The 26,826-nt window shown below is 47.3% G+C and overlaps 1 protein-coding gene across 8 annotated transcripts in view; it reads right to left on the bottom strand.

Annotated features, from left to right (window-relative positions):
• Positions 1–26,826, bottom strand: part of UBR3 (ubiquitin protein ligase E3 component n-recognin 3) — a 150,255-nt gene that overhangs the window by 77,167 nt on the left and 46,262 nt on the right. For all 8 annotated transcript variants that reach the window (XM_078609154.1, XM_078609156.1, XM_078609157.1 and 5 more), the window contains exons 21-25: positions 24,928–25,069; positions 22,284–22,388; positions 19,582–19,752; positions 13,775–14,379; positions 9,813–9,901 (exon numbers count right to left, since the gene is read on the bottom strand). In XM_078609154.1, the coding sequence (XP_078465280.1) occupies positions 9,813–9,901; positions 13,775–14,379; positions 19,582–19,752; positions 22,284–22,388; positions 24,928–25,069 (1,112 nt within the window). The remainder of the gene's footprint in view (positions 1–9,812; positions 9,902–13,774; positions 14,380–19,581; positions 19,753–22,283; positions 22,389–24,927; positions 25,070–26,826) is intronic.

The following is a 26,826-nucleotide window of genomic DNA, read 5'->3' as shown; positions in this document are numbered from 1 at the left end:
GCTTACAAAATCATGGCATTTCTCATGCTTGGGCAATTGTTGGCGGCCGATTGGCCACCTGGCATCCTTCCAACTTGTCTGTGGTACCCACTCGGCAATTGTATCTAAGTTGATGATGCAATTTGAACAAATATACTTTATTTATTTATCAGTGGCACCATGATGGCGGGGTGTAATCTTACTCGGCTGGTATGCAGAGGTCAGGGGTTCGATCCTGACCCTGACACCTGTAATATTTGGAGTTTGCATGTTCTCCCTGCGGTCGCGTGGACTTTTTCCTCTGGGTCCTCCGGTTTTTCATTCCACATTTATAAACATGCATTGAGATTGTTTAGATAAGTTTGGTGCTATAAATGTCCAAATGATGGGCTATTTTGTTGAGCAATCGTTTGTGGCCAGGTAGCTTCTGAAAAATAAGTTAATACCTCAGTGGGTTTTGCCTGCTAGGATGGGGATGGTTTAGTTTTATTTATATGTGTTTGCTTGATTTGTTTACCTTTCTTGTACTTTGCACTATCATCTTTTTGTACTGTTTGTTGTTGTAACGTTCTTCCCCGCCCCTGCTAGACATCTATGAAAAAGAGCTTCATAGCTCATCGGATTCCTCCAGTGTCAATAAATATTCTAATGCACATAAATGACGATGCCATAAAAAAAATAAACATGATTGTTATTAAATCAAAATATTAGTGCCACCTTGGAGTGGAAGTCAACAGTGGTTGCCTTACGGAGATGTTACTACTTGCCATGGGAATGTGGAATTTCCACCGCTCACTCAGGGCCGTTATCGGAGACAAATGACACTTGTACGCACGTACTATTTTGCAAGTAATAACCCCGATGAAAATGTATTATTACGGTTCAAGACATGTGCGTTCAATTGTGTGTGTGTGGTGAGAATTAACAACATTTCTGTTGGTATAGTTTGCATGTAATTGATTCAAGTGCCGCATGCAGCCATCTTGATGTAAAAGAAGATCTACTCGATTCTTTCATCGAATCGTAAGACCGAATCGTAACAATATATCGGAGCGCCGCATGGTGACATAATTGTTACATGCATACCTAAAAAAATACTCCAAGTGGGGAAAATGTAAAAAAACAACATTTACACTGCTTAATGTGTCCTTTTGGTTGACTCAGTTTAACGTGGATAACGTCTGGTGTGATATCGACGTCAAGTAGAGACAAATAAACTTTCATTCACAAGTGTCGCAGTGAGCAGTGCACGGCCCCATGTAGGAGAGCGGTCCTCGGGAAGATGACGTCACAGAACTACTTTGGAAGTCTGTTTCACACTAAATAAGATGGTGCAACGTTTTGTATGCTCTGCACAGAGCACAGGTGACCTTGATCCACTGTCGAACCTAGCCCCGCAATTGTGCGAGCCCATTGCTTTGACACTGTAAGTGCTAACCCACCAGCCCCAGACTGAGAGATCTGGAGATTTCTACCAACTTAACTGCAGTGCGAAGTGTGGGAGCCAGCAGGCTGTGATGAATGATGGGTTTCAGTGGAGGAGGGATGAGTGCTGCAATGGGTGGTGTATGGTTGGTGTTTGGAGTTTTCCGGGCAACTAGCAATACCCTGCTCACCGCAGGATGGCAGTTATTGAGTGTAAGGTGGCATTTTTGTATGCATCTTGAAAGTTTCTCTTGTGTGATGAGTGCGAGTTAAATGTGCGTGTGTGGGTATGAATGTTTGTATGAGTGTGTGTACCTGGCGCGGTGTGAAAAGAACGTCACTGGGGAAACAAAGGCGGCTGGGCGTGGTGCTGGCAAGCCACCCCCCCCCCCACTCCATGTGCCATGCTCACCTTCATAGGTGCTCGCTAATAGCACTTGTCCCAAAAGTCTGTTAAGGCTATATGGGGGATCTTTATCTTTGTGTGGAGGATGCATGGGTGTGAATGTGCATCAGTAGGTCTTTGACGCTTCACGTGGCCTCAAAGCGCACCTAGCCTGCCACAAATGCCATGGTGACATCCTGGCCATTGAGTGGCAAATGCCATTGTTGCTGGGTGCGCGTATGGCTGTGTGTGCGTATGACTGTGTGTATTTGGATGCATGTGTTATTTTAGGAGCCATGGGATGTGTGTGTGTTCATTGGTTGGATCATACAGCGCACATGTCCCTCCACCACACACCCAAGAAAAGCTCCTGTTAGCCTGCATGCAGGGGCCTAACTGGTCACATAAGGGGATAAAGGAAGAGCTAGGTTGTGGTGGCAAAGGACGACGTGGAGCTGACTGGATCTGTCGATGATCGGTACCAGAGGTGACAAAATCAGCCTGTGCAGGAGGCTCATCGAAGAAACAAAGAAAGGCTGGAGGAGGAACGTCACTAACAACGAGGAGAGAGTGCCTGGTGGCCAGAACACAACAAGGTGGCACAGCGGGGAGCGCGGGTGGTGAATTTCCCAGTTATCTCAGTCACTTAACACCTGGGTCTTATCTATTACATTTTGGAGAACATCAGTAGCAGGTTGTATCTGAGCCTGTCCTGTCCTGAGCCGCACTGCAAGGGAGACACACTTCTCAAGTGTGGATGGTTCTAGCCACACCTTTCCTTCCGAGTGCCACGCCGGCCTTCATGGTCGCTCGTTAACAGGACTTGCCGCAACAGTCTCCAAGGCTTAAAGGATAACAATGTGTACGTAGTTATTGTGTATGGCATGCTCTTAAAAAGTGTGTGTCTATGAGAGCAGCTGCGGCTTGTGTTGGATATTTATGGATGCACCGTTGTGGTGTGTGGGCATGAGTATTTATGTCGTTATGGTTAAAGTGTGATGTAAGGTGCATGTGTATGTGTGTGTCTTTATAGTGTGGAGCGGGAGTTCAGAGGTTAGTGCTGCACTACGAACCCGGCGACCCGAGTTCGATTCCTGGCCAACACCAGTGACGATTATCTGAATGGGTTCTGTGCCTCCCCTAGGTCGACTCAGCCTCAAATGAGTACCTGGTCCAGTATAAACATCGCCACTCTGGAAACAAAGGCAGTCGGGCGTGGTGCTGGCCACCCACCCCATTGTGTGCCGTGCTCGGTAACAGCACCTGCCCCAACAGTCTGTTAAGGCTATACAGGGGATCTTTGTCTCTTTTTGTATTTGTAGTGTTGAGGGGGGAGCAGTAGCACAGTGGTTAGTGCACTGCACTACGAACCCGCTGACTCAGGTTTGATTCCCGCTCTCGACCAATAACAGTGACAGCGAATATTTGAACCAGTCCTGGGCCTTCCCTCAGTCAAATTGGTATCAAATGAGTAGCTGGTGCGATGTGTAAAACTCGCCACTTGGGAGACAAAGGCAGCCAGGCATGGTCCTGGCCACCCACCCCCTCGTGTGTCTTCATAGGCGCTCGCTCACAGCAAGGTGTTGAAACTATTTTCTGGTGTGTGTGTGTGCAGCGTTAATTTAAGGTGAAAGTAGCTACGTGTAAATGTGTCAAAGTTGCGGGGTGTCTGTGTACACACGCAGTTGTAGTTAAGGAGGCTTTCAAGATCCAGATTTATATGGTGGATATGTATGGATCAATAGCATCTGCGTGTGTGAAAAACTTAAGATATTACCAAATTTTCAATCACCTTGCAGTAATCATGCCGGTTCACCAGAGGAACCCGTTGCGTTTGCAGATTTCAGGACGTACAACACTGGTTTTCTTGGCCTTCTGTCGATTTTTATGTTTTATATCTGCCTAGCCATCATGAAGCCTAAAATAGAAAATAAAAATCTTTAAAGTAATTACGGAAGGCGGCGTAGATTTTTTCTTTCTCCTCCATAACCTTCAGGAACCTCATCTTATTTAGCGCAGGGGATGAGGAGCGGTTGATAAGTATGCCCGTGTCAAAGCCACTGAGCCAACACTGCCGTATTTCCTGGGTTTGAATCCCAGCCTCCCATCCCCATGAGATTATTCCACCAACACTGGGAAGCGCCTTCGAGTTGAACTGCACATTATTCGGCATTATGTCGGAGTTTTGCTCCACGTGCTGGGAGCTTCTTCAGGGACTGAACGAAGCAGCTCACATTCTCCCGCGACTGTGTAAAGCTGCCGGCTGCAGTTAGGCCCGAAGACACGTCAGAGTTCAACTTGATTTTGTTTCACCAGATGAGAACTCAAGAGACCAGGATAATTCCATTTGCAAGAGTGACTTGGGCCATTAGTCTGCCAGTAGGGGGCAATGATTGCTGCCGTGTATAATCCCAATTACATATAGAGTTATACAGCACAGCTGCGAAAAGCTACGTAGTAGTATTATTCAACCAAGATGTCGAACTATGGACCTCATAGCAGCTGGCTGGCTAAGTGTATCATGGCAGGGGAGCTCTTGAAGGAGGGGAGGGGGGCTGACATGATATTCCTGTGAGCGCTCAAATAAACTAATGACCACTGAATCTCAACGGGTTTCCTCGTACCAATCGTTGTGGTCTAAACCACACACAAATAAAAAATGAATCGATTCTTACACAAATTGATATGGGCATCGTGAGTGTAACAATGGGGTGGCGGTCATCTCGACAAGCGATCTCGAGGCCAGTGGTCACAATTCCCACATCCCCATGGTGGCAATCATTTGGACAACCGTGACTGAATTCCAACAAAACGGTAGTTATTTTATCTGCTAGGATTAATGACAAACTGCGTTGAGTCCCAATTGGCAAGTAAAACACCGTGGCTTTTATCGTGCATTGTGGTTCCCAAAGTCGGCACCACCACCAGCCCAAATCGGTTTCAGGGTCGGATAAAAGACAAGTCTCTTACAGCAATCACTTGTATGAAGATTATTCCTGAATGTTTGATTCAATCGGACAGCCGTTAGCTATTGCCACACATGCACGTACTCTCGCCCACCAAACGTCCGTAAATCATCATGCAGCCGACCTAAGACCGGCTCTCTGTGGTCTCTCTCTCTCTCGAGAAATAATAATAAAAAGAAAATGGAATAAACGTAATTGAAAAATGTATTGGTTCATTTTTAAGAGACAGCCAGCAAAATAGACTCATTATTGCGAACGGTCCTTGTGACGGTGAGTGTGTGTGTGTGTGTGTTGATCTGGACGTGTGTATGTTGTGTGGAATGTATTACTGGGCCTCCCCTAGGTAGACTGAGCCTGAAGTGACCATTTGGTGAATTGTACGAATATCATCACTTGGGAGACATGCGTGGGTGGATATGGTGCTGGCCACATCTCCTTTTTTGCCTGTAGAAATGTCTTTGTGTGACCGTGTGTGCCTTTCTATGTGCGTACGTGCAAGTGCCTTTATGTGTGCAAATGTATGCATTTTGGCAAGTGGTGAAGCAGTGATAAGCAATTATGAACATGAATCAATTTTCTTTTTTGGGGCATTCGAGACCAATATTATGCAGCCTAATTTGTTAAAGCACACAAACTCTGGACAGTAGGGGGCAATGATTGCGGCTGTGTAGAATCCCAATTGCGAGCAGAGTTGTACAGCACGACTGCGAAAACCTACGAAGTAGCTTTATTCAACCAAGATGTGGCGCACAGCAAGTTTGATGGTCTCAGCTTGAGAAATACCCAGCACCAGGGTTCGAACTATGGGTCTCATAATATCTGGCTAAGTGTCAGACTTGTTAAACAAATGCTGCTGGATAGTATTGGTGGTGTGTGAGGCCAATCGGCACATTGACTAACTTAAGGCAGGCCCCCTTAATGGCCTGGCGTAGACTGGCAACCAGCTTGCCGTGCCTATGCCCTTGGGCACGTTGCGAGGGTTTGGATGAGGGCGAGCGACGGCGAGGTCCCGGCTCTTCAGAACCGAGAGAGGCGGGCGAGTTAATTTGATTGGACGGTGAAACCATCATCCGCGCCCTTAAGGGTCCCATCGAGGAGGCAAAAAACGATCGGTGAAATGAACACGCGAAAGCCAGCCCGGCCCTGGAGGCAGAGTCAATGCCGCTCGCTGCCCTTAAACGGCCCCGCGGGGCCCAATGTTAATCACGGGGCCCTGGCTCTCACTTCGACGCAAGCGTTTAAAATGAGCTCTTAACTACGTGGCGCATTTATAAAATAAACATTAAAAAGATAGGTGGCTGGGGTTTCTTAGCGATTTCTTTTAAGTCAAAAGTTTGAAATGCCTCCGTGCTTAAATGAGCGTGGGCCGGCTCTCGTCCCCCATGGGCTGTCGGGAGCTCGTGGCGGAAATTCCGCATATTGACTTTCTGCAAGGTCCTTCTTATTTTATCAACCGCAGACAATAACCCCCCAGCTGGGATTTCAACTTGCAGCCTTCCGACCGAAATTTGAGCACTCTTACCACAGTGCCACCAGGCCGTATAAAATGAGCACCACTTCAGAGGGGGGGGGGGAGTGTTCATAATGGCCATGTCAGTCACCAAGCCAGCACTGTTGAGACCGCTCAACTTCAAATGCTAGGCTTCATAATTTAAAAGTTTATCTTGTGTTGGAGGTTTTGATGGTGCCAGTCCTGTCTCCCACATTGACGGCATACAAATACCAGAGTTAACATTCAATCAACTCCACTTAGATGCATATGGCATAAATGTATTGTCTGCTAAGTGCATGCTTGTTGATTCTTACCATCACTTAATAATATCAGCCTAGGTGATGTGGTCAGAGCACTGGCCTTGCGCAATGGAAAGTTGAAAGTTCGAAAAGTAAATAGTGTCGTGGAAGGATTGGCCCCCTGCTACAGGAATATGGAATTTCCACCGCTGGCTCAAGAGCAGCGTTGGAGATGAGTGCCGTTCCAATGGAGACACTTTCTTACCTGTCACGTAACACTGTGATGCAAGTGATCTGCCAAGCAGGTGCCCAATGCCCGTCCCCCATAGAGTGATTTTCTGCTTCGGAGTTTTGAGCATAATCTGAGAGACTGTGCGAGTGTTGAAGAATGGCTGCTGCAGAAAGAAAATCTTTTTATATTAAAGTGGGAAGAAAGTAAGAAGCAAAGAAAAGTAGAATAAAGTATGCAACTGATAACAGAAAGATAGAAGCACTGATCTTGAAAAAATACCAGCTTCCACAAGACAGATTCTCAGGTGCCAGGTGAAAAAAAAATACTTGGGTTTAGCCTTGAAAGGAAAAACATGAAGCAATTTTATACGTGGGGACCGGCAACTGTGTATTCACAACTTGTTCTTTTTGTTTCAGAAAGTACCATTATATATTGTCCGCTGGTATCAGAAATCACATCGCAGAAAGTTACATCTCAATTTTGGTATTATCAATCACATGACGAGATGAAGAAACATCCTTTACGGAAATTCTAGAGCTGGCAAAGTCTCACCGTTATTTCCAGGGATCCGAACCGGACACTGACAACTACAGAACCACATCGATGGGTCGTCACAATGATGGGGAGAACAATTCATCTCACTGGAGATTCAATTGATTATTCAGTCATGCTTCAACTGAAGAATCATGTTTTTACTTTGATGTTAATGGCGATGTGAATTCGTTACATGCAATATGCACAAACTGAGAAATATTGGTTTGTGTGCGACTCAACGCGTGTAAGGTGAGCTTAGGGATTAATAAGCCAAAAGCCACAGTGATCCCTTGCTCAAATGATCATTGAGGCATTGCCTCTCATCTCCTTTATACAGCCCTGAGGTAGTTGTGGAAATTCCACATGCCTATGGTGGGGGTGAGTCTATCCATAGGAGAACCACTGTTGAGTTCCCAACAAATTGGTACCGAATTTATCAACTTCAAATTGATGATATGGGCCAGGTCAACCCGCCCCCCCCCCCCACCATCAGGATTTTTACTCGCAAACTTCCAATCATGAGCTGCTCACGTTATGAAAGGAACCACACCTGGCCAAAACAATGAATCAATAATAATCGACAAATCGAAGCCGGCATTACACACCTTGTTAGAATCCATGTCCTCCTCCTCAAACAAACATGGAATGGTAATCATGTCCATTGGCGTGCCAAAGCTAGTGGAGGAAACCCCACAATCCTATGGTGGGACTTCGTCTACATATGGGAAGATGACCGTTGACTTTCAATGGTGCTTATTTTATGCACCCGAGGGACGATGATGATGATGTCTTGATTGCCACAATCAGGATTTACAGAATCCACGAAAGTCACGACACCCTGAAAGAAGGGCCATTGTCTGAAATGTTGGGCTGTGTATTTTTGTACGTTGAAAGTGAGTGTTAATGACAAACGTGGTGAGTTTTGGCTTTAGCAGATTCATCTCACATCTCGCACATTTCCGGCTATGACATACGTATGAGAAACGTGATCATTGACAAAGACAATATATGAAAAGTGTAGTACAACGTAGCTTCAAGGACAGCTGAACAGATAGACAGACACATGGAAAACAAGTCGACACAGGCAGACAAGGTACAGGACAGACAAACCTGTCTCACTATGTACAAACCCACTCCACCCTTTCTACTCCCCGATCACAACATGCCACAAGGTTCTCCATTCGTCCCGCTTGCTTACTGCCACACGGATGGATGCACGGACGGACGCACGGATGGATATACGGCCACCACCATCCTCCTCTTTAATGAGCCGGCGGCTCGCGCATTAAAGCGGAGAAATGAGGAATCGACGTGTGAGGGCGATAACGGCGGCCACACGGTTCGTACGGACGCCACCACCACACACCACCCCGCCCATATATAAAGCGTGTAATTGATACCTTCGCCTACGTTAGTCTCACGGATTTGAAGGCAGCGGCGGCTTGGTTTGGGGGGGGAGGATAAAGCGATGGATTCTGAGCGTTCAGTGTGGAATCGATGGAGCCATTGCTCAACGCCTGGTTCACGCGAGCCACCCCCCCACCCCGCCCCTTCACTATCCCTCTGTTAGTAATGTTGGCGATTCTGCGGGGTTCATTTACATAGAATCCGGTGGAACGGAGCCGGCGCGTTCCACAATTGTTTGGTGATGCTGCATTGGCAGTGGTGAAAGAAGCACAATTAGCGAAATAAAAACTCAACACATTCCTCAATAATATTGTGTGGCCTTAAAATAAAATATATAATAGAAATACATATTGACCAATGGCCCTTCTTAACAACCCATATATAGAGATGTAGGAGAGACAGTGAATAATAAGGATTGGGACACCACTTAACACTATGGGGCCTGGTGGAAATTACATTTAAAACATGTTTTCTGATTACCAGTTTTTTAATTTGGCATATGAATAGTAATACTCCTAGTAGCTATTGAGTAACAGACACAACCCTTCAATAATCAAACGAGTATTTGCAAATAAACTAATTTATAATAAACTAATTTAAAAGTAAAAAGTGTAGACATTTCTGGCACACTGCATTATGGGAAGGTTTGTGATCGTGAGAACATGGCACTATCCACCCAGCATTGCATTTCTGGGCCGAATAAAATTAACTGCCCTACAATCCCCTGAGGCAGCGCCACTTGAGAAATATAAAGTGAATAACAAGAATAAAACCGAAATAAATACAATCAACTCAAGAGGCATACGGTTTGTCCAGCACTCAATAACAGAAAAATATTTTTACTTTATACTACAGGTCTGGTCATATTGAGTTATCCTTACAAGGACTATAGTCCCCACGCCACTGCGGAAGGAGCTAATGCCTAAACACTTTCAAACTTCATTGGAAAGCGTTAATAAACAAGGCAGCAGTGAAGAGCGGTTGCTGGAGGCGTCTCCAAACGATTCTTACCTTAATTACGGCTCCATGAGCCTCGAACACTGACATCATGACTTTTTCTTGTTCACATATAACCTCACGAGGAGTAACGTTCAACTTTTTGATGGTCTTTCTCACCTTGACACGGCTCTAATGATTAGGTGTTGTCACTCACCTATGTCCATGGCTGTTTCCATGAAGCTCTTCTGTCGGGAGGCAAACTCGGCCAGCAATTTCTGTTGTCTCTCTCTGGCCCGCCGGCGTCTGTGTATACACATGCACACCAACAGAGATGCCCACTTTAGCTCAATTCACCATCGAGCAAAGCTGAGAATTCCACAAAGAGGAATGGAGAGGTGACAACGTGAAATTACACTGAGAGGCAGAAAGAGAAACACGTGAATTAGACAACATTTGCTCCGGTGGAAAACGCTATGTTGGTCAGACGCGACAAATGATCGGCATGAGACTAAAAATAAATATCAAATACTCCCAAACACAACTGTTGTCAGTGTAAGAATACCTGTGGCAACAAGGGCACTCGATTGATTTTGATAATTATTGAGGTTTTGTGCAAAACTAGTTACTACTGGCCAAGACTAACCATAAAATCTATTGAAATTGAGATGTATACATTTTTTTAACCATTCTGATAGCTACATGCTTAGTGCTGCTTGGAAGTGGATTTACAGGTAATACACTCTTTAACTGCATGCCTATACAGGGCACCATATGTCAATGTTGATTAACTGTGAGCAGCCAATCACAGGCATTGCGATGTTTGCATCCAAAAACGGCAGAATATACATACATAATGTACAAACCGGTGTGCTGAAGTAGTAAAGAAATTTCATTTAAAGTTATCGTGACTGCAGAAATCCATACTCTGTGGTTCTTTCGGTAAAGTCACGGAGGTAGAAATAAAACTAAATAAATGACGACGTTTCGGACGCAACACAAGCGCCCGTCTTCAGGTAAAAATCTGCACAAGGCTGCAGACATCCTGCTGCTCGCAGCAGACATCGCGGCTATCGCGATTTTCACCTGAAGACGGGTGCTTGTGTTGCGTCCGAAACGTCGTCATTTATTTAGTTTTATTTCTACCTACGTGACTTTACCGAAAGAATCAAAGAGTATAGTAACGAATTGGCACATGTTGTTTACGTGACAAACCTTAGTAATTGGCTGTGTCGGGTGGTGGCGGGTTTAACGACACATTTAAATGTATGCAAACCTTTATTATGGATAATAAACTCACATGTCTGACAGGGCATTTTGGCAGCCCTTCGTCTAGCAGTTGGTTGACCAAGGTGAATTTAATTAATTGATAATTATCATAAGAATGGTACTGGCAAAATGACTCTGGACATTTTTCCAAGTGTTTTTTTTCTCCATTTCTCCATTTACCATTGTAGCTCCTCATCCTGCAGAACGTGACCGACTTTCCTCTATCAAACAGTTCACCTCTTCCAGTTTGTCCTTTCCTGTCTTGCCGGATGGTTGGTCTCTCCGTCTCTCTTATCTCCCCGTCTCTCCCTTTCTCTCTCCCCATCCCCGTGCGTCTGTCGTGATCCATCCCAAAAGGCTTGGGCTGCCTATCACGTACGCTAACGCTCTCTCGCTCTCTCGCTCTCTCCCTATCTCTCCGTGTCTCTCTCTCGCTCTCCCAGTGTTGCCTTGGAGACTGGCTACGTGCAGCGATTACCCTTTGTCTTGTCTGGCTCCATGTGGCCCAAAACACGGCCGTTTTGCAGATGTCTTAGCGGCGTGCGTCCCTCTGTGTCTTTGTGTGTGCTTGTGGGGAGCGCGATGGCACGGTGGTTAGCGCGGTGAGCTACGAGCCCGGCGACCCAAGTTCAACTCCAGCTCACGGTGAAAACTAGTGATGATTATCTGAACCAGTACCTGTAAGTGGATGGGTATATTGTTAAGTGTGTGTGTGGTCTTGGGCCTCCCCTGAGTACAGTACCTGTTGCAGTGCGTAAACATGAGCAGTAGGGGAGACAAAAGTGGCCGGGTGTGGTCCTGGCCAAACCACCCCCTCATGCACCGGGCCGGCCTTAATAGGTGTTCGCTAGCAGTACTTGCCGTAGAGAGCTCGTTTACACGGGGGAGTGGAGGGGGGAAATCCACCTTTGCAAACCGCACTGCACCGCGATGCCACCGTACACTCGGGCTCTTAAAAATTCTCTCCATCACCACCGCCGCCGCCTTCTACACGCCGCTTAATTATCATCAATCACTGCAATCAAAGCGTTCTTTAGGCGCTCGCCATCCGTGCCAAAACACATGGCATCATAATAATTGGTTTGTCATCCCTTCAGGTTAAAGGGAGCGTAAGTGTTTCGCTTTGCCATCTTCTGCCGCCTCATTTTCCCCGTCGCCCACGACTGTGAGCAGCAAATTACTTACGGCCGATTAAAAATTTGATTAACGTTCTTTGAGATCGCAAAAGCGATCCCCAACTTGCGTCCAACAACAAAATGTTCTAGCCGATCTCCAAAACAAGGAATCCCAGTGCGCGCCTGCCAGCGGCAATTTCTAATTTCTCCCAGTGCGATGTGTTTTTAGGGAGGTGACGTCGCCAATAATAATTTAAATGTACGTGGTTTCTACCCACAGGAATAACCTGATATGCTGCACGGGAGGGTCAGAGAATGACGGGCAGTTTTAAGACGTGAAATGCGTACTAATATTGTAATGTATTCTATTGATCAACAGGATTGGAATTTTTCCCCTCAATTAAATGTCGATCGTGGTATGTGCAAAAGTAATTACCGTAGTCTCTAGATTATAGGATGCAATTTTTGCCCCCCCCCCACCCTGTATTACAAAGCAAAAGTTGAAGGTGCATCTCAATCTGGAAGATGTGTGTGTGTGTGGCAAGATTAGTTTAACTTGTGCCACCGGTCCATCCATCGCGTGTTCACCTCTGGGATCTAATACATGAGTGTCACTTCGGAGAAAGTCAACCGGTGGTTGCCCTCTTGAGTATACTGGCCACTGACATAGTAATGTGAAACTTCCACACGACTGGATCAGGTATCCAATGGAGATGAGCGGCCACCCCATGCTCGCCTGCACCGAGACAAAGACACCCCATATAGCCTACATGGACTATTAAGGCAGGCAGGGCGCACGAAGCGGTGGTGCAGCGTGGATCATGCCTGGCCACCTTTGTGTTCCCCGTGCTGATATTTTACAAGCCATGCCAGGCACTCATTTAAGACCGAGTCGACCTAGTGGAGATCCAGGATCGGTTCAGATAATGGATTTCATTCGACGATGATGTGAGCTATGGCGGGGTGGGAATCGAACGCGGGTCGCCGGGTTCGTAGCGCAGTGCTGCTAAGCGCTACGCGACTGCTCCTCACGCACACTCACAAACGCCCAATCGCACACCGCTGAGGGGGCGAGAGAGCGAGAGAATAAAAACCGTCTACAACGACGTTCAGGAGGTGACAACAGGGAACATAAAATAAGTCAGCGGTTGAAAGGGTTAATGCCGATGTCGACTTTCACGACAGGAGGTCGCAGCACTCTTCAAAGCCTTCGGGGCAACTCAGCGAGGGAGGAGGAGAGGCGGGAGGAAATGGGGAGAAGGAGAGGAGTGAAAGGATAAATTGGTTCAGAGATGTATGGCTGGACAGCGTCGAGCAGGAATTTCTCGACCTGTCCGTTAGCGTGGCCCATTTATGGGTCCCCGGCTTGACTGCATATCAAAGCTTAACGTTGCCCGGTAAAACGTTCCTATTCCTCCAAACACCATCACCAGTGGTGACTCAGCTCCTCAGCTTGCATTCTGTTACCCTCAGAACATATTTTAAATTCTAATGGCTCAAGGATATTTCTCGAACGCCTTTCAAATGGAAGGTAGTGAGTTCAAAATCCTTGTTCGAAGTGAACACAGCCAATCATCATCAACATCTACATGGGATTCATAATTTGAGCACCACTTTGTGTGAAGAAGTAGATATTCTATGGACAAACTGGTGATGGTGCCAGTGCGGTGACAATGGCAGCATGGTGATAGTGGCAGTGCGGTGACGGTGGCAGTGCGGTGACGGTGGCAGTGAGGTGACAATGGCAGTGAGGTGATGGTGGCGGTGCGTTGACGGTGGCCGATACTCTTCGTACCTCTCCTCTTTATCGAGCGTCGTCTTCTCCGAGTGGCCGCTCTTCTTGGGTGGAACGGGCGGCGTCACACGCCGGCAGATCTCCTCCACGCAGCGCCGGTTGCTGGCGCTCATCTTCGCCGCTTTTGCCAGAATCCTTTCAAGCGCCGCCAACCCGTCTCCGTGAACCGGGCCCGGTGGTGGCGGCTGCGGCTGATGCCTCCTCCTCACCCTCTCCTCGTCATCCTCGCCGCTAACACCACCACCAACAGTGCTGGCGGTATCGGCGGCGGCGGCAGCAGTAGTGGCAGTGTCTTCGTTGACGCTGTCGCCCACCTCCCCGTCAGGCTGCAGGGGGCGGCACCAGGCCGGAGCGAAGGAGTTCTGCCGCCCAGAGAGCTTGTGGTGGAGCTTGACGAGCAGGGACAGCATGCTCTCGCGGATCTCCAGGATGGCCGTGATGAGCTGGGCCTGCTGCTGCGGGGCCCAGCGCCCGTGCGTGGTCTTGGGCCGTGCTCCGCCGGGAGGGGAGGCGGCGGCAGCAGCGGCGGCGTTGCGGTTGATGATCTCCTGGAACTTGCGGCGGCGCTCGGCGACGAGGCTGAACACCTGCGGCGTGCGCGAGTTCTGCGTTCCGCGAGGGGGCGCGGGGAATGCCGAATGGACAGATTGAACGAACGGATCGAACGGACGGATCGGTGGATAAAGAGACTGACAGGCAGGTGGACACAATGTGACTTGGGCTTCATGTAGGTTGAGCCGACAAGAAGTGGCGCCTGGAGGTGGTGGTATTGGTGGTGTGAGGAATAAATATACTAGCCTCAATAAACAGATTGGTGATCTGTGTGGTTAAACCAATAACGTTGGGCTTTAACACATACACAAATATCTCCCATCAAGCCTTAATGGCATAGAGACGAGAGCTGTCAATGACCACCAACCAAGGCTGGCATACCACACGGGGTGGGGGGGGGGGTGATGCGGCCAGTGCTGGCCTTTGTATCCCTAGTGCTGACATTAACACAAAACATGGGTCAAGTCATGTGTGTGACAGCACGTAGCAATATAAACCCTCCGGTGCCATCTCATTGGGGTCCCCCCCTACCAAGGACTGCCCCCCCCCCCAAGCAAGTTGCCTTCCTATCCCCAAGGCTGAACACTAACGGTTACATTGAAGCATCCACAAGGCCACAGGAAACCATTTAAGGTCAAGTCAACCTAAAGGAGGGTCCAGGGCAGGTTTAGATGATGCTGTCAACTGATCGAAGTTGATGGGCAGCAAGCAAATCCATACGTACACACGCACAAAAGATCCCCCGTATAGCTTTAACAGACTCTTGGGTGCTGTTAGCGAGCACCTATGAAGGCCGGCACAGCACATGAGGGGGTGGGTGGCCAGCACCATGCCTTTGTCTCACCAGTGTCAATGTTTACACATCGCACCTAATTTGAGGCTGAGTCGACCTAGAGGAGGCCTAGGGACCAGTTCAGATAAACACCACTGTTATTGGTCTTGAGCGGGAATAGAACTCAGGTCGCTGGGTTTGTAGCGCAGTGTTCTAAACCACTGCGCCACTGCTCCCTACACACAGACACACACACACAATTATAATTATTCATTAAAGTACAGGTGGTTAGGGCTGACCGCTCGTGAAAATGTTAACTGGCAACGAATCATTTGCCGGCCAACTTTAATTAAAAACTAAGTGAGTTGTGGATTCTCAAACAGTGGGGGTCGATTAATTAAACTAAAAGAAATAAAACAGGAGACTTCTAAAGAGCAGCAGAAATGTTCAGGCAATTCCATTACAGCTTCCTCTCTCTGATGCTTTTGTGCTGTGTGACATGCATTCACACGGCGACCTCGCGCACTCACTCTGATGTCCTCTCCCGGACTTTTTGAGAGGAAAATTACATCGGTAGCTTGTTCGTCGTGCGAGACATGTACCACCAACACTTTGCCAAGTCTCGTAAGCTGAGACGTCATTCAAAATACCATACTATAAAAGTGAATGTAAAGTTTGGTTTCAAGTGTTTTTGTCCAAATGCTATATAGTTATAGGGAATCACAATGCATCTGACCTAGGCCGATTGTCTGTACTGTACTGTCTCATCAAAATGTAGTTTAGAAGATTTTTATGACCTTTCGTAATGTCGTGTTGAAGCGTTTACATGCATACCGCATTTCCCCTTTAACCGAGGTCACCCTGGCAACATGGGGCTCTCTCACCTGGTTCTAAGGAAAGTTTATGAATCAATCAATCAAATAAAACACGTAAACTTTAACTAAAATTTCGATTTAAAGCTTTCGTGACTGCAGGGATTCATCTTCTTGGTTCTTTCGGTAAAGTCACGTAGAAGGGAAATAATAACATAATAAAAATAAAAAAATATAAAATACAATTCTCACGACGTTTCGGCCACAACGCAAGCAGCCGTTCTCAGGTGAAGAACAGGTCTGTCGGAAAGACAGCGTCTGAATGAACACCACCAAGCTTGGCAGCGTATATTTAAGCTGGGTTAAGGGAGGAAGGGCGCCTTGACAAAGGCAGACCTGTTCTTCACCTGAGGACGGCTGCTTGCGTTGTGGCCGAAACGTCGTGAGAATTGTATTTTATTATGTAAATTTTTTATTATTTTATTATTTCCCTTCTACGTGATTTTACCAAACGAACCAAGAAGATTTAACTAAAATATCAAGTGCATGCACAGCCCTTATGTCAATCCACTACTGGATGGGGTTTTTTTCACCGTACTTCACCACGCCGATCAGCGCGAGTTGGCGAAGGCCAGGAGGAGCATGCACATAGCGGCGTAGAAATGCTGTGACCACAATGGATTTTGCAGCACTCCGCGTCCACACGGCAATACGTACCGGCTGCGCAGGGCTTAATAGGTGCTCGCTATTATCAGCGGTTCCGGCAGTATATCGAGGCTAAATTGGGAGATCTTTGGCTCTGTCCCAGGTAGGTGAAGGCAGCGATAGATGGTGGAGAGGAACAGGCGATGGGGGAAGGGAGCTTGGTAAGCGACGGGGACCAGAGGGAGCTGTGAGCGTGTGCAAGTGGCCGCAGTTTGTGAAGGAGAACGCAGTTGGACAAGGATCAGCGGGCCTGGCAATTAGGGGCAAACTTTCCATAATCAAGCCTTTCTTGTAATACACTTCGTGTGTGCGTGTGTGTATGTGAAAAGTGTGTGTTTGAGGTGCTCGATAACAGCACTTGCCCCAACAGTCTAAGGCTATACAGGGGATCTTTGTCTCTTGTTTGAGTGGAGTCTGCGTGTGTGTGCAAATGTTTGTGTGTGTGCGGGCAAATGTGTGTCTGCTTGAGGTGGGAGTACCCACACTCTCCCCCCAACTTGCACAACCTGCTGATTCGATTCGATGTGGCGCCTTCATTTGTGAACCGCTGGGCAGACAAAGGCCATGGAATACAAGAAACCTGCCCCACTGCTTCAACTGCCGCACCAGAGAATCGAACCGGCGATCCCCTGGATTGCAAGTCTGGTGGTATGCTGGCCAATACACTGCAGCAGCATCCCTCATGTGAACAAATATATCAATTTGTCCAAATCACAGCATGCACCATCACTGCAACGTCCAGACAAAAAAAATGGAATGAGGTTCATCCTCTATAGTTAAGTGCGGCGACGTTCGCGTGGTTAATTCTCTATAATGGAGCACACAAAGACACGAAGCTATGTATTAAAACAAATCATTACCGCACATACAACGCTTTTGGTCATTTACCTCCCTTTGAAGTGTCCTGCGTTGAGTCTGACAAGAAATGGAAACGTTTGGAGAATTAAACCGCGTGGTGCCTTGGTATGAAATTAATGAAGACAGCAACACCTATTGAGTGGGAAGGGTGAAGCTCATATGTTTCTCTGTTCAAACGAGCTGAGCTGGATAGAGGCAGCCTATCTGCTCCGGAGGCATGGACTGTCGCAACTGACCGGCGGGGGTGGAGGTCGCTACGACCCTTTGCCGTTCAAACACAATGGTTGTAATCATAGTAAATGAGATACTGGGTCATGCCCATCAAGTTAGTCAAGTGAAGATTGAATTGTTTAACGAGGTGAGAACTCGGGTGACGAAGATAATCTCGTTCGCTGGGATTACCCGGGTCACCAAAATATGACAGAAAGCAAAACTATTTAAATAAACCACAGGCAGCCCCGAACACATTCTCCAGTCCCATGGCCAGGCAATGAATCAGTCTCTGCATCCAGATGCCCTCTGCGGATACCCCCATCCCACGTGTTCTCAGTGGGAGGTCGCTCCTACTCCTCTGCTGCCCCTGAATAATATAACTGCCTCACACTCGCCATCATCTCTTCAACTTATTGACGAAGTGCCAACCCATCCAATGCCCTCTTACGCAATTACAATATAATTAGCTCTTTTTATCGAGCACGCTTTATGCTTAGTGTATGAGGGTTACTTCACCAAAAATAAATAAATAAATAGCCCCAATTGCTAAATCAATCCAGCTCAAAAATTTGCCATGTCAAATAAATGGGCTTTTAATTTATTTTAAAAGATTCAGTCGTGCAAGCACTCCTTAAATTACCTGAGTTTCAGATGCATAGGAACAGGAACTACTCAAGGTCCTTGCCCCACCTCATTCTAAACACCTGCCAGGAAACGACCAAGTGGTCAGCATTTCCCGCTCTCGTTACTCGATGGAAACAGTCTCATCTTCCTCTCCATCACGCAGTCCCCTCGCCCTCTCTCCTTCATTTCATTGCACGACTTGTTCCTGGATGTGTGCCCAAATCCTCAAGAGCATTTAGTGCTGTGGTTCCATTCAGCTGATTCATAAATCCAAATTTAAATTGAATATTTTATCAGTCCCAGCAGATTCAGTGTGTATGTTGAACTTCTTTCGCACAGTACGTAGCCAACCGTGCTAATCGGAGGTGCGGGTGGAAGGACAACAAACTAAACACAATGAATTTATTAATAAATTAAGTTTTCAATCTGGATGATTTAAAAGTGCATAGCTCCCAGTGGCTTTCTAATATCGGAAGAAAGAACGTTCCAGACGGGCACAGAAGCGCATTTGAAAGCGCACGATGCAGCGATCGTCTTCGATGGCTAGGCCAAGTTGCTCCAAGACGATGACGAATGTAGACTCGGATATGAAGTGCTGCGGATGCTGTGCACGGATCGTAGCACAAGCATATGAACCTTTACGCTTCCACTCGCCAAATAAATACTAACACAATGATCCCAAGAGACTGTTTGGGTAAGTGTACTGTTTACATGCAACTTTTGAGATCTAGACAGCACACAAACTAGGAGGTGGTGTGGCCAGCACCACACCTGACCGTCTTTTCCTCCCCAGTGCTGATGATTACACAGCACATCAAGTACTCATTTAAGACTGAGTTGACCAACAAGAGGCCCAAAACTGGGTCTGCTACCACTTGCCACCCATGTTAGCCAAAGCCAGAAATTCAACTCGGGTCGGCAGGCTTGAAGCACAGTGCTACAATCAACTGCTAACCTAACACACACTCACTCGCAAGCACATTCACGCACGCACTCATTTGTTGTTCACCAAGGCTGACGTTTGAGTTTTGACTAATCCTGTTTTTCACATTAAATTTTACTTTGGACTTTAAAGTTCAGTTTAGTTTCACCTAATTGGCTAATTCTTGTGAGAAATCAAATGACAATTCCAATGCTGCTAAAATTGTGCACTTCCCAGAAGGCCATGTGGCCGACTGGACATGTAATAAAGGAGATCAGCCGCACCCTTGGCACCCATCGGCCGCACGGAGCAAGACGGGAAGCACGAGGACAACGAATGCGCCGCCAACCTGTTCGGCGTTGGCGACGCCGCCGCTTGGTCCAGCGGGCACCTCCTTGGCCACCTCGGGGGCCGTCTCGGGGACCTTGACACGCACGTAGCTGATGACGTGGCGCATGTTGGACACGAGGTTGGAGGAGGGGAACCAGCTGTCGAAGCTGCGCTCGTCGCTCCCGTCGTCCTGCATGCTCGCGTTACCGGAAGACAGCCCCAAAAAAACAATTGCGTGCCATTTCACCTGCATAAACTACATGCCGGTTATTACCTTAATAGGTAAAATTAGCACGGTTGGCTAAGTATAGTGCAAAATAAGTTAAATATACATATGTATATTAGAGGGATGCTGCCGTGTTGTAACGTTTAGGTCACCGGACTTGCAATCCAGCTGGTTCAATTTAAGCTCCCGGGCGAGGAAGTTGAAAAAAAGCGCAAGTTTCTTAAACCCAACCGGAGGTATGAACAGAATTCACCACAGTCGATCGGCAGGTCGCGTGTAGTGGGTAAAAACACGTGCAGCCAGCGTGCAAGAGTAGGCAAAAATACCCTTCATAGAGGGCCTCTCCAGAGCTCCCGAGGCCCTTCTGTCAGCAGCCGTGTGAGCAAATAATTTTAGCTCTGCACCTTTGTATTTAACAATTAAGCTAAATGATGCAGCGCCGCAGTTTTAAGACCAATCCGACCTTGGGGGGGATGCCTAGGACCGGCTGGCAATGAAACAGAAATAATCACGCCGCCAACTTTGTAGCAGAGCGCTAAACGCTACAACTACCGCTCTCCATACACAAAGAAAATCCCCTTATTGCCTTTGAAAGATTGTTGGGGCAAGTTCTGTTAGCGAGTAGCACTTGTGAAGGTCAGCAAGGCACACATAAGGGGTAGGTGGCCAGCAACACATGCCCGGCCGCCTTTGTCTCCCAAGTGGTGTTGCTTACACTGAACCAGGTACTCATATGAGGCCGACTCAACTTAGCGGAAGCCGAAAACCGGTTCAGATAATTGTCACTGGTGTTGTCATAAGTAGGAATTTAACTCAGGACGCCAGGTTCATAGCGCAGCGCACTAACAGCTGCGCACACAAACACACACATATGTAAACATTCCAAATTCCTCACCTCTTTCCATGTTTAGGATTGTGAGACTAAGCATACCTCACACTGTGTTACCCAACAACATGCCCTCTGGGGCAGCTGAGAGTGCTCCTTCGATCAGCTCAACAATCCCCCCTAGCTCCACCATCAGCGCAAGTGCCAGTGATTTTTCGCTGAAGGCGTTTAAAAGTTTCCGAAGGTCGGCTCAAGGGGCTGCACTCAATAACCTCCGCTAACACGCCACCCGTCTCAGCCTAAAGGCACTTCAACGACATCTGTCCACAGAAAAACACAAGCACTGCTGCTCGATAGAATGCTTTGATCGCAGTGCCAATGAACGGATGAATGAATCAATGGGAATTCTTTAGTTGTGAATGTCCATAAAGTTGATCAGTCTGTATTTTTTCACCAGGGAAAGAAGGGAAGGTTTAAATTTACAGGACACAGAATAACATAATGTACAATTTCACAATCCACAGATGGATGAGCATACTTCACGATGCTGGCCAATGCAAATTGGGGCAGGCGGGGAGCATAGCACACAGTACAACAATGGATTTTGCTGCACCGGCCTCTGCTGCCTGTAACGTAGCTACAGAGAAGCCTATAACACCTGCCTTTGCACGTGGTGGTTGGTCACCCATCCAAGCACTATCCTGTCCCTCCGCCTGCTTAGCGTCTGAGATATGATGCGATCAGGGTACTTTCCAGGTGATTTGTTAAAACCAATCATAGCGCGGCTAAAACAAAATGCTACTTTGAAAAATGTGCAAAGTTGTTGATATGTACGCTGTTGATATGTATACTCCTTTGTCAAGGCACTCTCCTCCCCCCGACCCAGCTTAAATATACGCTGCCGAGCTTGGCGGTGTTCATTGGGACGCTGTCTTCCCGACAGCTCTGTTTCTTCACCTGAGGACGGCTGCTTGTGTTGTGGCTGAAACTTCGTGACAATTTTAATTTTATTATTATTATTGTATTATTTCCCTTCTACGTGACTTTACCGAAAGAACCAAGAAGAAAAAAAAAGTGGTATCTGTACCACGGAGTGCATATGTTAAATACTGTATATATAAAACAGACTAGAGTGCCCGGGTTAACGTAAATGGTAGTAGTATTCTACAGTGCTCGTCCCGGTAATAGACACAGTGCAGCATCTGAACTCTATAGGACAAAGCCAATTCACATTTTTACGTTTCATGTACGTAACATGTGAAATATCGACTACAATGGGTTCAGCTTCTTAACATGTGTAGTATATGTCAGATAAATAGCAATGCTTGATGACATGTGTAGTATGCTCTATAACTATAGTCTTGATAACATGTGTATTATAGGCTATTTATTAGTATGTATAGTGCATGGGGCTAGACCTAGGCTTGATAACACATACAGTAAATGGGCTATAAGGCTATGCTTATTAATAAGCACAATAAATGGGTTGTAACTATAGCCTCGATAACATGTGTAGTAAGTATATGGGCTATTAGGCTAGGCTTGATAACATATGCAGCATATGTGCTACAGGGTTAGGCTTGATAACATGTGTAGTATGCACGTGGTCTAAAACGCTAGGCATGATAAGGATTGTTCTATGGACTGTGTAGAGTCACTGGGCTGGTACCGGGGGGTCTGGTTCCTCAGCTGGTGCTTGGTCCAGCCCCAGCTCGATGAGATACAGGACCATGCAGAGCACGTGCTCCGACATGTTCTGATGGTCCATCACCACCTGGCACATCAACACACAATACACCTCGCTGATCTCGTCAAGGAGGACAAACCATCACGCGAACTCCGGTCATCCTCGCAGCGACTTTTGGCTGGCCATCGAGCAAAGACGGACACTGCATCGCGCGCTTTAAAATGCACTTTTGTGGCCACCTGGAACGCTCTTCCATTCGATATTATGAAGCCACTGGAGCTATGCATTTTTAAATCTCGATTGGAAACTGTGAACTGTTTTTTGTGTTTATTGTCCTTCTCTCACACCTTCGATTAGCACGGCTGGCTACATATGGCGCAAAATAAGTTCAACATACATACATACACAGCACAAGCATATGCGTATACACCCAAAGACAAAGATGCCCCGGTGTAGGCATATAGACTATTGGGGTAAGTGCTGTCCTTATTGTTTCTTGTTAACCCAGTAAAGCATCACTGGGTCTCATGACTCTTGTGCAGGAGGGTCCTGATATGTTTTGGCAGTAGGAAGCAATGATTGACATATATTCCAAATGAGTAATTTCTGAGCAAGTGATTATTAAAGCTGGCACAGTACATGAGGTGGCAGTGTGGCCAGCGCCACACCTGGTCATCTTTTTTTCCCTCAGTGCTGATGAAAATACATCAAAACAGTTATTTATTTAAGGTTAAGGACTGGTGCAGATAGCTGTCACTGACGATAGCTGTGGCTGGCTATCGTACACAGATCGCCGGTTTTGTGAGGCAATGCTATAGCCACTTCTCCGCCGCTCCCCATGCACACTCACTCACGCGCGCGCTCACACACAATCTCACACTGAGACACTCCCACTCGACTCGCACGCTTACATAATCACGTATACAAAAAAATACAAAAGCTCCCCCGTATAGCCTTAACAGACTATAGGAGCAAGCGCCGTTAGCGAGCATCTATGAAGGCCAGGAGGGCACACGAGGGGTGGATGGCCACCACAACGCCCGGCCGCCTTGTCTCCCTAGTGGCGATGTTTTTACGCACCGCACCAGGTACACATTTAAGGCTCTGTTCAGAAACGGTTCAGATAATCGTCACTGATATTGGCCGTGAGCGGGAATCGAACTCAGGTCGCCAGGGTCGTAGCTCAGCGTGCTAACCGCTACACTACCGCTCCCCACGTGTACGCACAGTCACACACACACGCGCTCACATGTACATAAGCACACTCGCAATCACACGCTCACCGTGTAGGCGTAATCACACACACACTCACTCACGCGAACACGCGCTCACGTGTACACGCATGCGCCAACGCGCTCGCCATGCCATTAAGGGGGACGGCATTTTCCACGCCGAGGCAGACTCAATCACCGCCCGGTGCCAATTAAATCGGACGTGTGAAATCACTCTAAACCCCACTCGCCCACACTCCCACCGCCTCGCCCCCGCACCCAAATACCCAGCGCATCCCAGCGTCGGATTACCGCAAAAGGGCTACTTTTGCCAGCAAACCAAAGAAATGAAGGACAAATCATCAAAGAATTAACAAGTAGCCATTGTTCTACATTCGCCTGGGAAAGGCCTGCGACGAGCGATACCACTCGACGTAGATTAAAACACTACAAGCGCTTCTGAATACCGCCCCGTACTGTAATAAGGGACTTGTAACGACTGAGAGTTAGCAATGAAATGTCTCCAAGTTTAAGAAGGGTTGCCACCTCTGAGGTATAAGAAAACCGGGACATATCCACTGGCGGAGCCAGTGGGGGGGGGGGTGGGGTGGCACGTGCCCCCCCCCAATGATCTGATCGAAATCCCTAATTTCGATCGGATTATTGGGGTTTATTAGTAATAAATTGGCATTTTGTGACCCCCACTGCCAATGTGTAGCATATTATTACGTGCCAGGGACTGTATGAGATGATAGGACAATAGTCGGAGTCCAAAATTGGCAATAATTAACGGCAAAGCGGTTATAAGTGACTCACATAATTGTGCGCAGTTGCGTATACAGTACACGACTTCCCTGAAGGCATTCACCTTCAGCGAGCGCGATGCCGATCACACACGGTTCGAATTCAACCCTCGATCGATGGCTGCGCCATAGCCGCACACGCGTCGAATAAAAAGCAAGGGACAAGTCCTTACTAACAACTCCTATAATTTTTCATTGCTGGAGGGGTTGCCCCCCCTAACTGAATATCCTGGCTCCGCCATTAGACATATCATAGGAAGAAAAATATCTCACAAACCCTCAAGGAGGAAGGACTACATGTAAGCACGTAGGTGTGTGTCATCAGTTTTCCTTCATCAGTACCGAGGCTCCCACAAGGCCATGCGGAAGGGCGCATGGCACAGTGTGGCGCCAGCTATCATAGAGTGCGGTTGTGTCGCTACAGTTCTCTGCAGTGAGTGCAATGTGTTTAAAAACGGCACTCCGCCTCTCTAAATAAAATTAACACTGAACCGCTCGCGCGTTCCGAGATTCAGCGGTGAACGGAACACCCACCCTGCAACTTGCATTCATCTCGGAACAGGAAAGGGTTAAAAACATCGCACAAAACAACCACGTGGTGCTATTGCCCACCTTGTAGAGCAGGGTGAAGATGACGATGTGCATAGTCTTGCAGTGCAGAAGCCGCATGAGGCCGCGGTACTGAGGGTGCAGGGGGGGCCTCTCTCTGTAGGGGGGCCAAGGGCTGCCCTCGAAGCGTCCCGTCTGCTTGAGGCTGTACACAAATAATAACAATAATCATTTGTTTCTTAAATGGCGCCCTTTACGCAAGGGAGGTGACAGCGCTTTCCACGCGATAAGTGATTTCCATCATATCTCATCTCAAACATTTGAACGGGAACCCCCCCCTTAGTGGCAGTTGTTCTTGTGCAGCTCAAGGTGACTCAGCACCTGGCATGCCTGCCAATCTTCCATGTGTAATCCAAATCGATAAAAAATTGAAACAGGATTCCCCACGAAACCTACACAGACGGTTGAAGACAAGCGCTGTTAGTGAGTGCCTATTCGGCCCTGAACGGCACATGAGTAAGTGACACAGCCAGCACCAGGGTCAGCAGCCAGCCTTTGTTTCCCTCCACAGTGCTGTACGGGGAGATACAGTGAGCAGTCGTGATGCGTGTGCTGATTGAGCATTCTCCCCTCACATGCGTGTGTTTTCTTCAGGCATGCACCAGTTCCCAGCAACACAAGACAAGAGAAAAAGAATCGCCCCAAAAAACGCAATTGGGGCCTCCTGAAAAAAGTCCCGAGACTCGGCGAAACTTTTCTGGATAAATACGGAACTACAATTGGTATTATAAGTTATGGAGGCAGTGATGGGACACATTTGTTCTCCCTGATTTCGCTCACTGGACACTCGGCGTCGTTAAATGTGATCAGCGGTAATCAGATTTGGAGGCGCGATGTGGAGGCAAACAAACAGGAGTTAATAAATTGTGAAAACGCGACGGTCGTGAAGAATTGAATCGCAAATTGAAACTGAAAAATCCTAATTGAAAGTGATAAAAATGTAAACCGATCTGTGAAAAACAAAAGGAAAGTAAATTTCAAACCTAAACCACTCTGACACATCAGCAAAGTTGTTGAGACAAAGGCAGCGGCAGCCCAAGGCAGGTGAGTGTGCGCGTGTGTCGGGGAGGGAGTAGTAGTGTCGTGTTCAGTGCACTTAACTACAAACCCGGCAACCCAAATTCGATTCCCGCTCAAGGCCAACACCAGTGACGATTATCTGAACCGGTCCTGTGGGTCCCCTAGCTTGACTCAGCCTGAAATGAGTACCTGGTGTGGTGTGTAAAGCATTTTCACTAGAGAGACGAAGGTGGCTAGGCTTGGTGCCGGCTTTCATAGGCGCTCACTAACAGCACTTGCCACAATAGTCTGTTAAGGTTATATGGGGGATCTTTGTCTTTGGTGCTGGACATATCAAATCTCGTGTGTGCAATGCTGACCTTAATACCTTGGTAGGGACCTATGGCCCACAGGACAGGGCCCATGACTACATATCATACAGCCCATGACTACATATCATACAGCCCATGACTACATATCATACAGCCCATGACTACATATCATACAGCCCATGACTACATATCATACAGCCCATGACTACATATCATACAGCCCATGACTACATATCATACAGCCCATGACTACATATCATACAGCCCATTGCCACATGAGATCTATCACTTCGAAACGACATTAATCCTCAACACTGCAATCGTCTTAGTTGTACTAATCATTGACCAAACATACCATTATAGAACCACAGAGCTTGGGCAATTGTTGCCTTCCCTCTTGTCTGTGGTTTACTATGAAAACTGTGCACCTAAGAATTTCTACAGCATTTTGTGAAATTATTGGCTTAAAAAAAAGTTAAACGATACTCTAGGGGAACATTTAAGACCTTGCAAAACTGAGTTTCTCATTTTAGCATGCTCAGTAACTTATATCACTGCATGGGCCCCCTAC

This window comes from Lampetra planeri, chromosome 31 (assembly GCF_965212315.1).
Source record: "Lampetra planeri chromosome 31, kcLamPlan1.2.h2, whole genome shotgun sequence".
NCBI lineage: Eukaryota > Metazoa > Chordata > Hyperoartia > Petromyzontiformes > Petromyzontidae > Lampetra > Lampetra planeri.
Note: the sequence above shows the minus strand (reverse complement) of the source record. Positions and strands in the feature narration are given on the sequence as shown.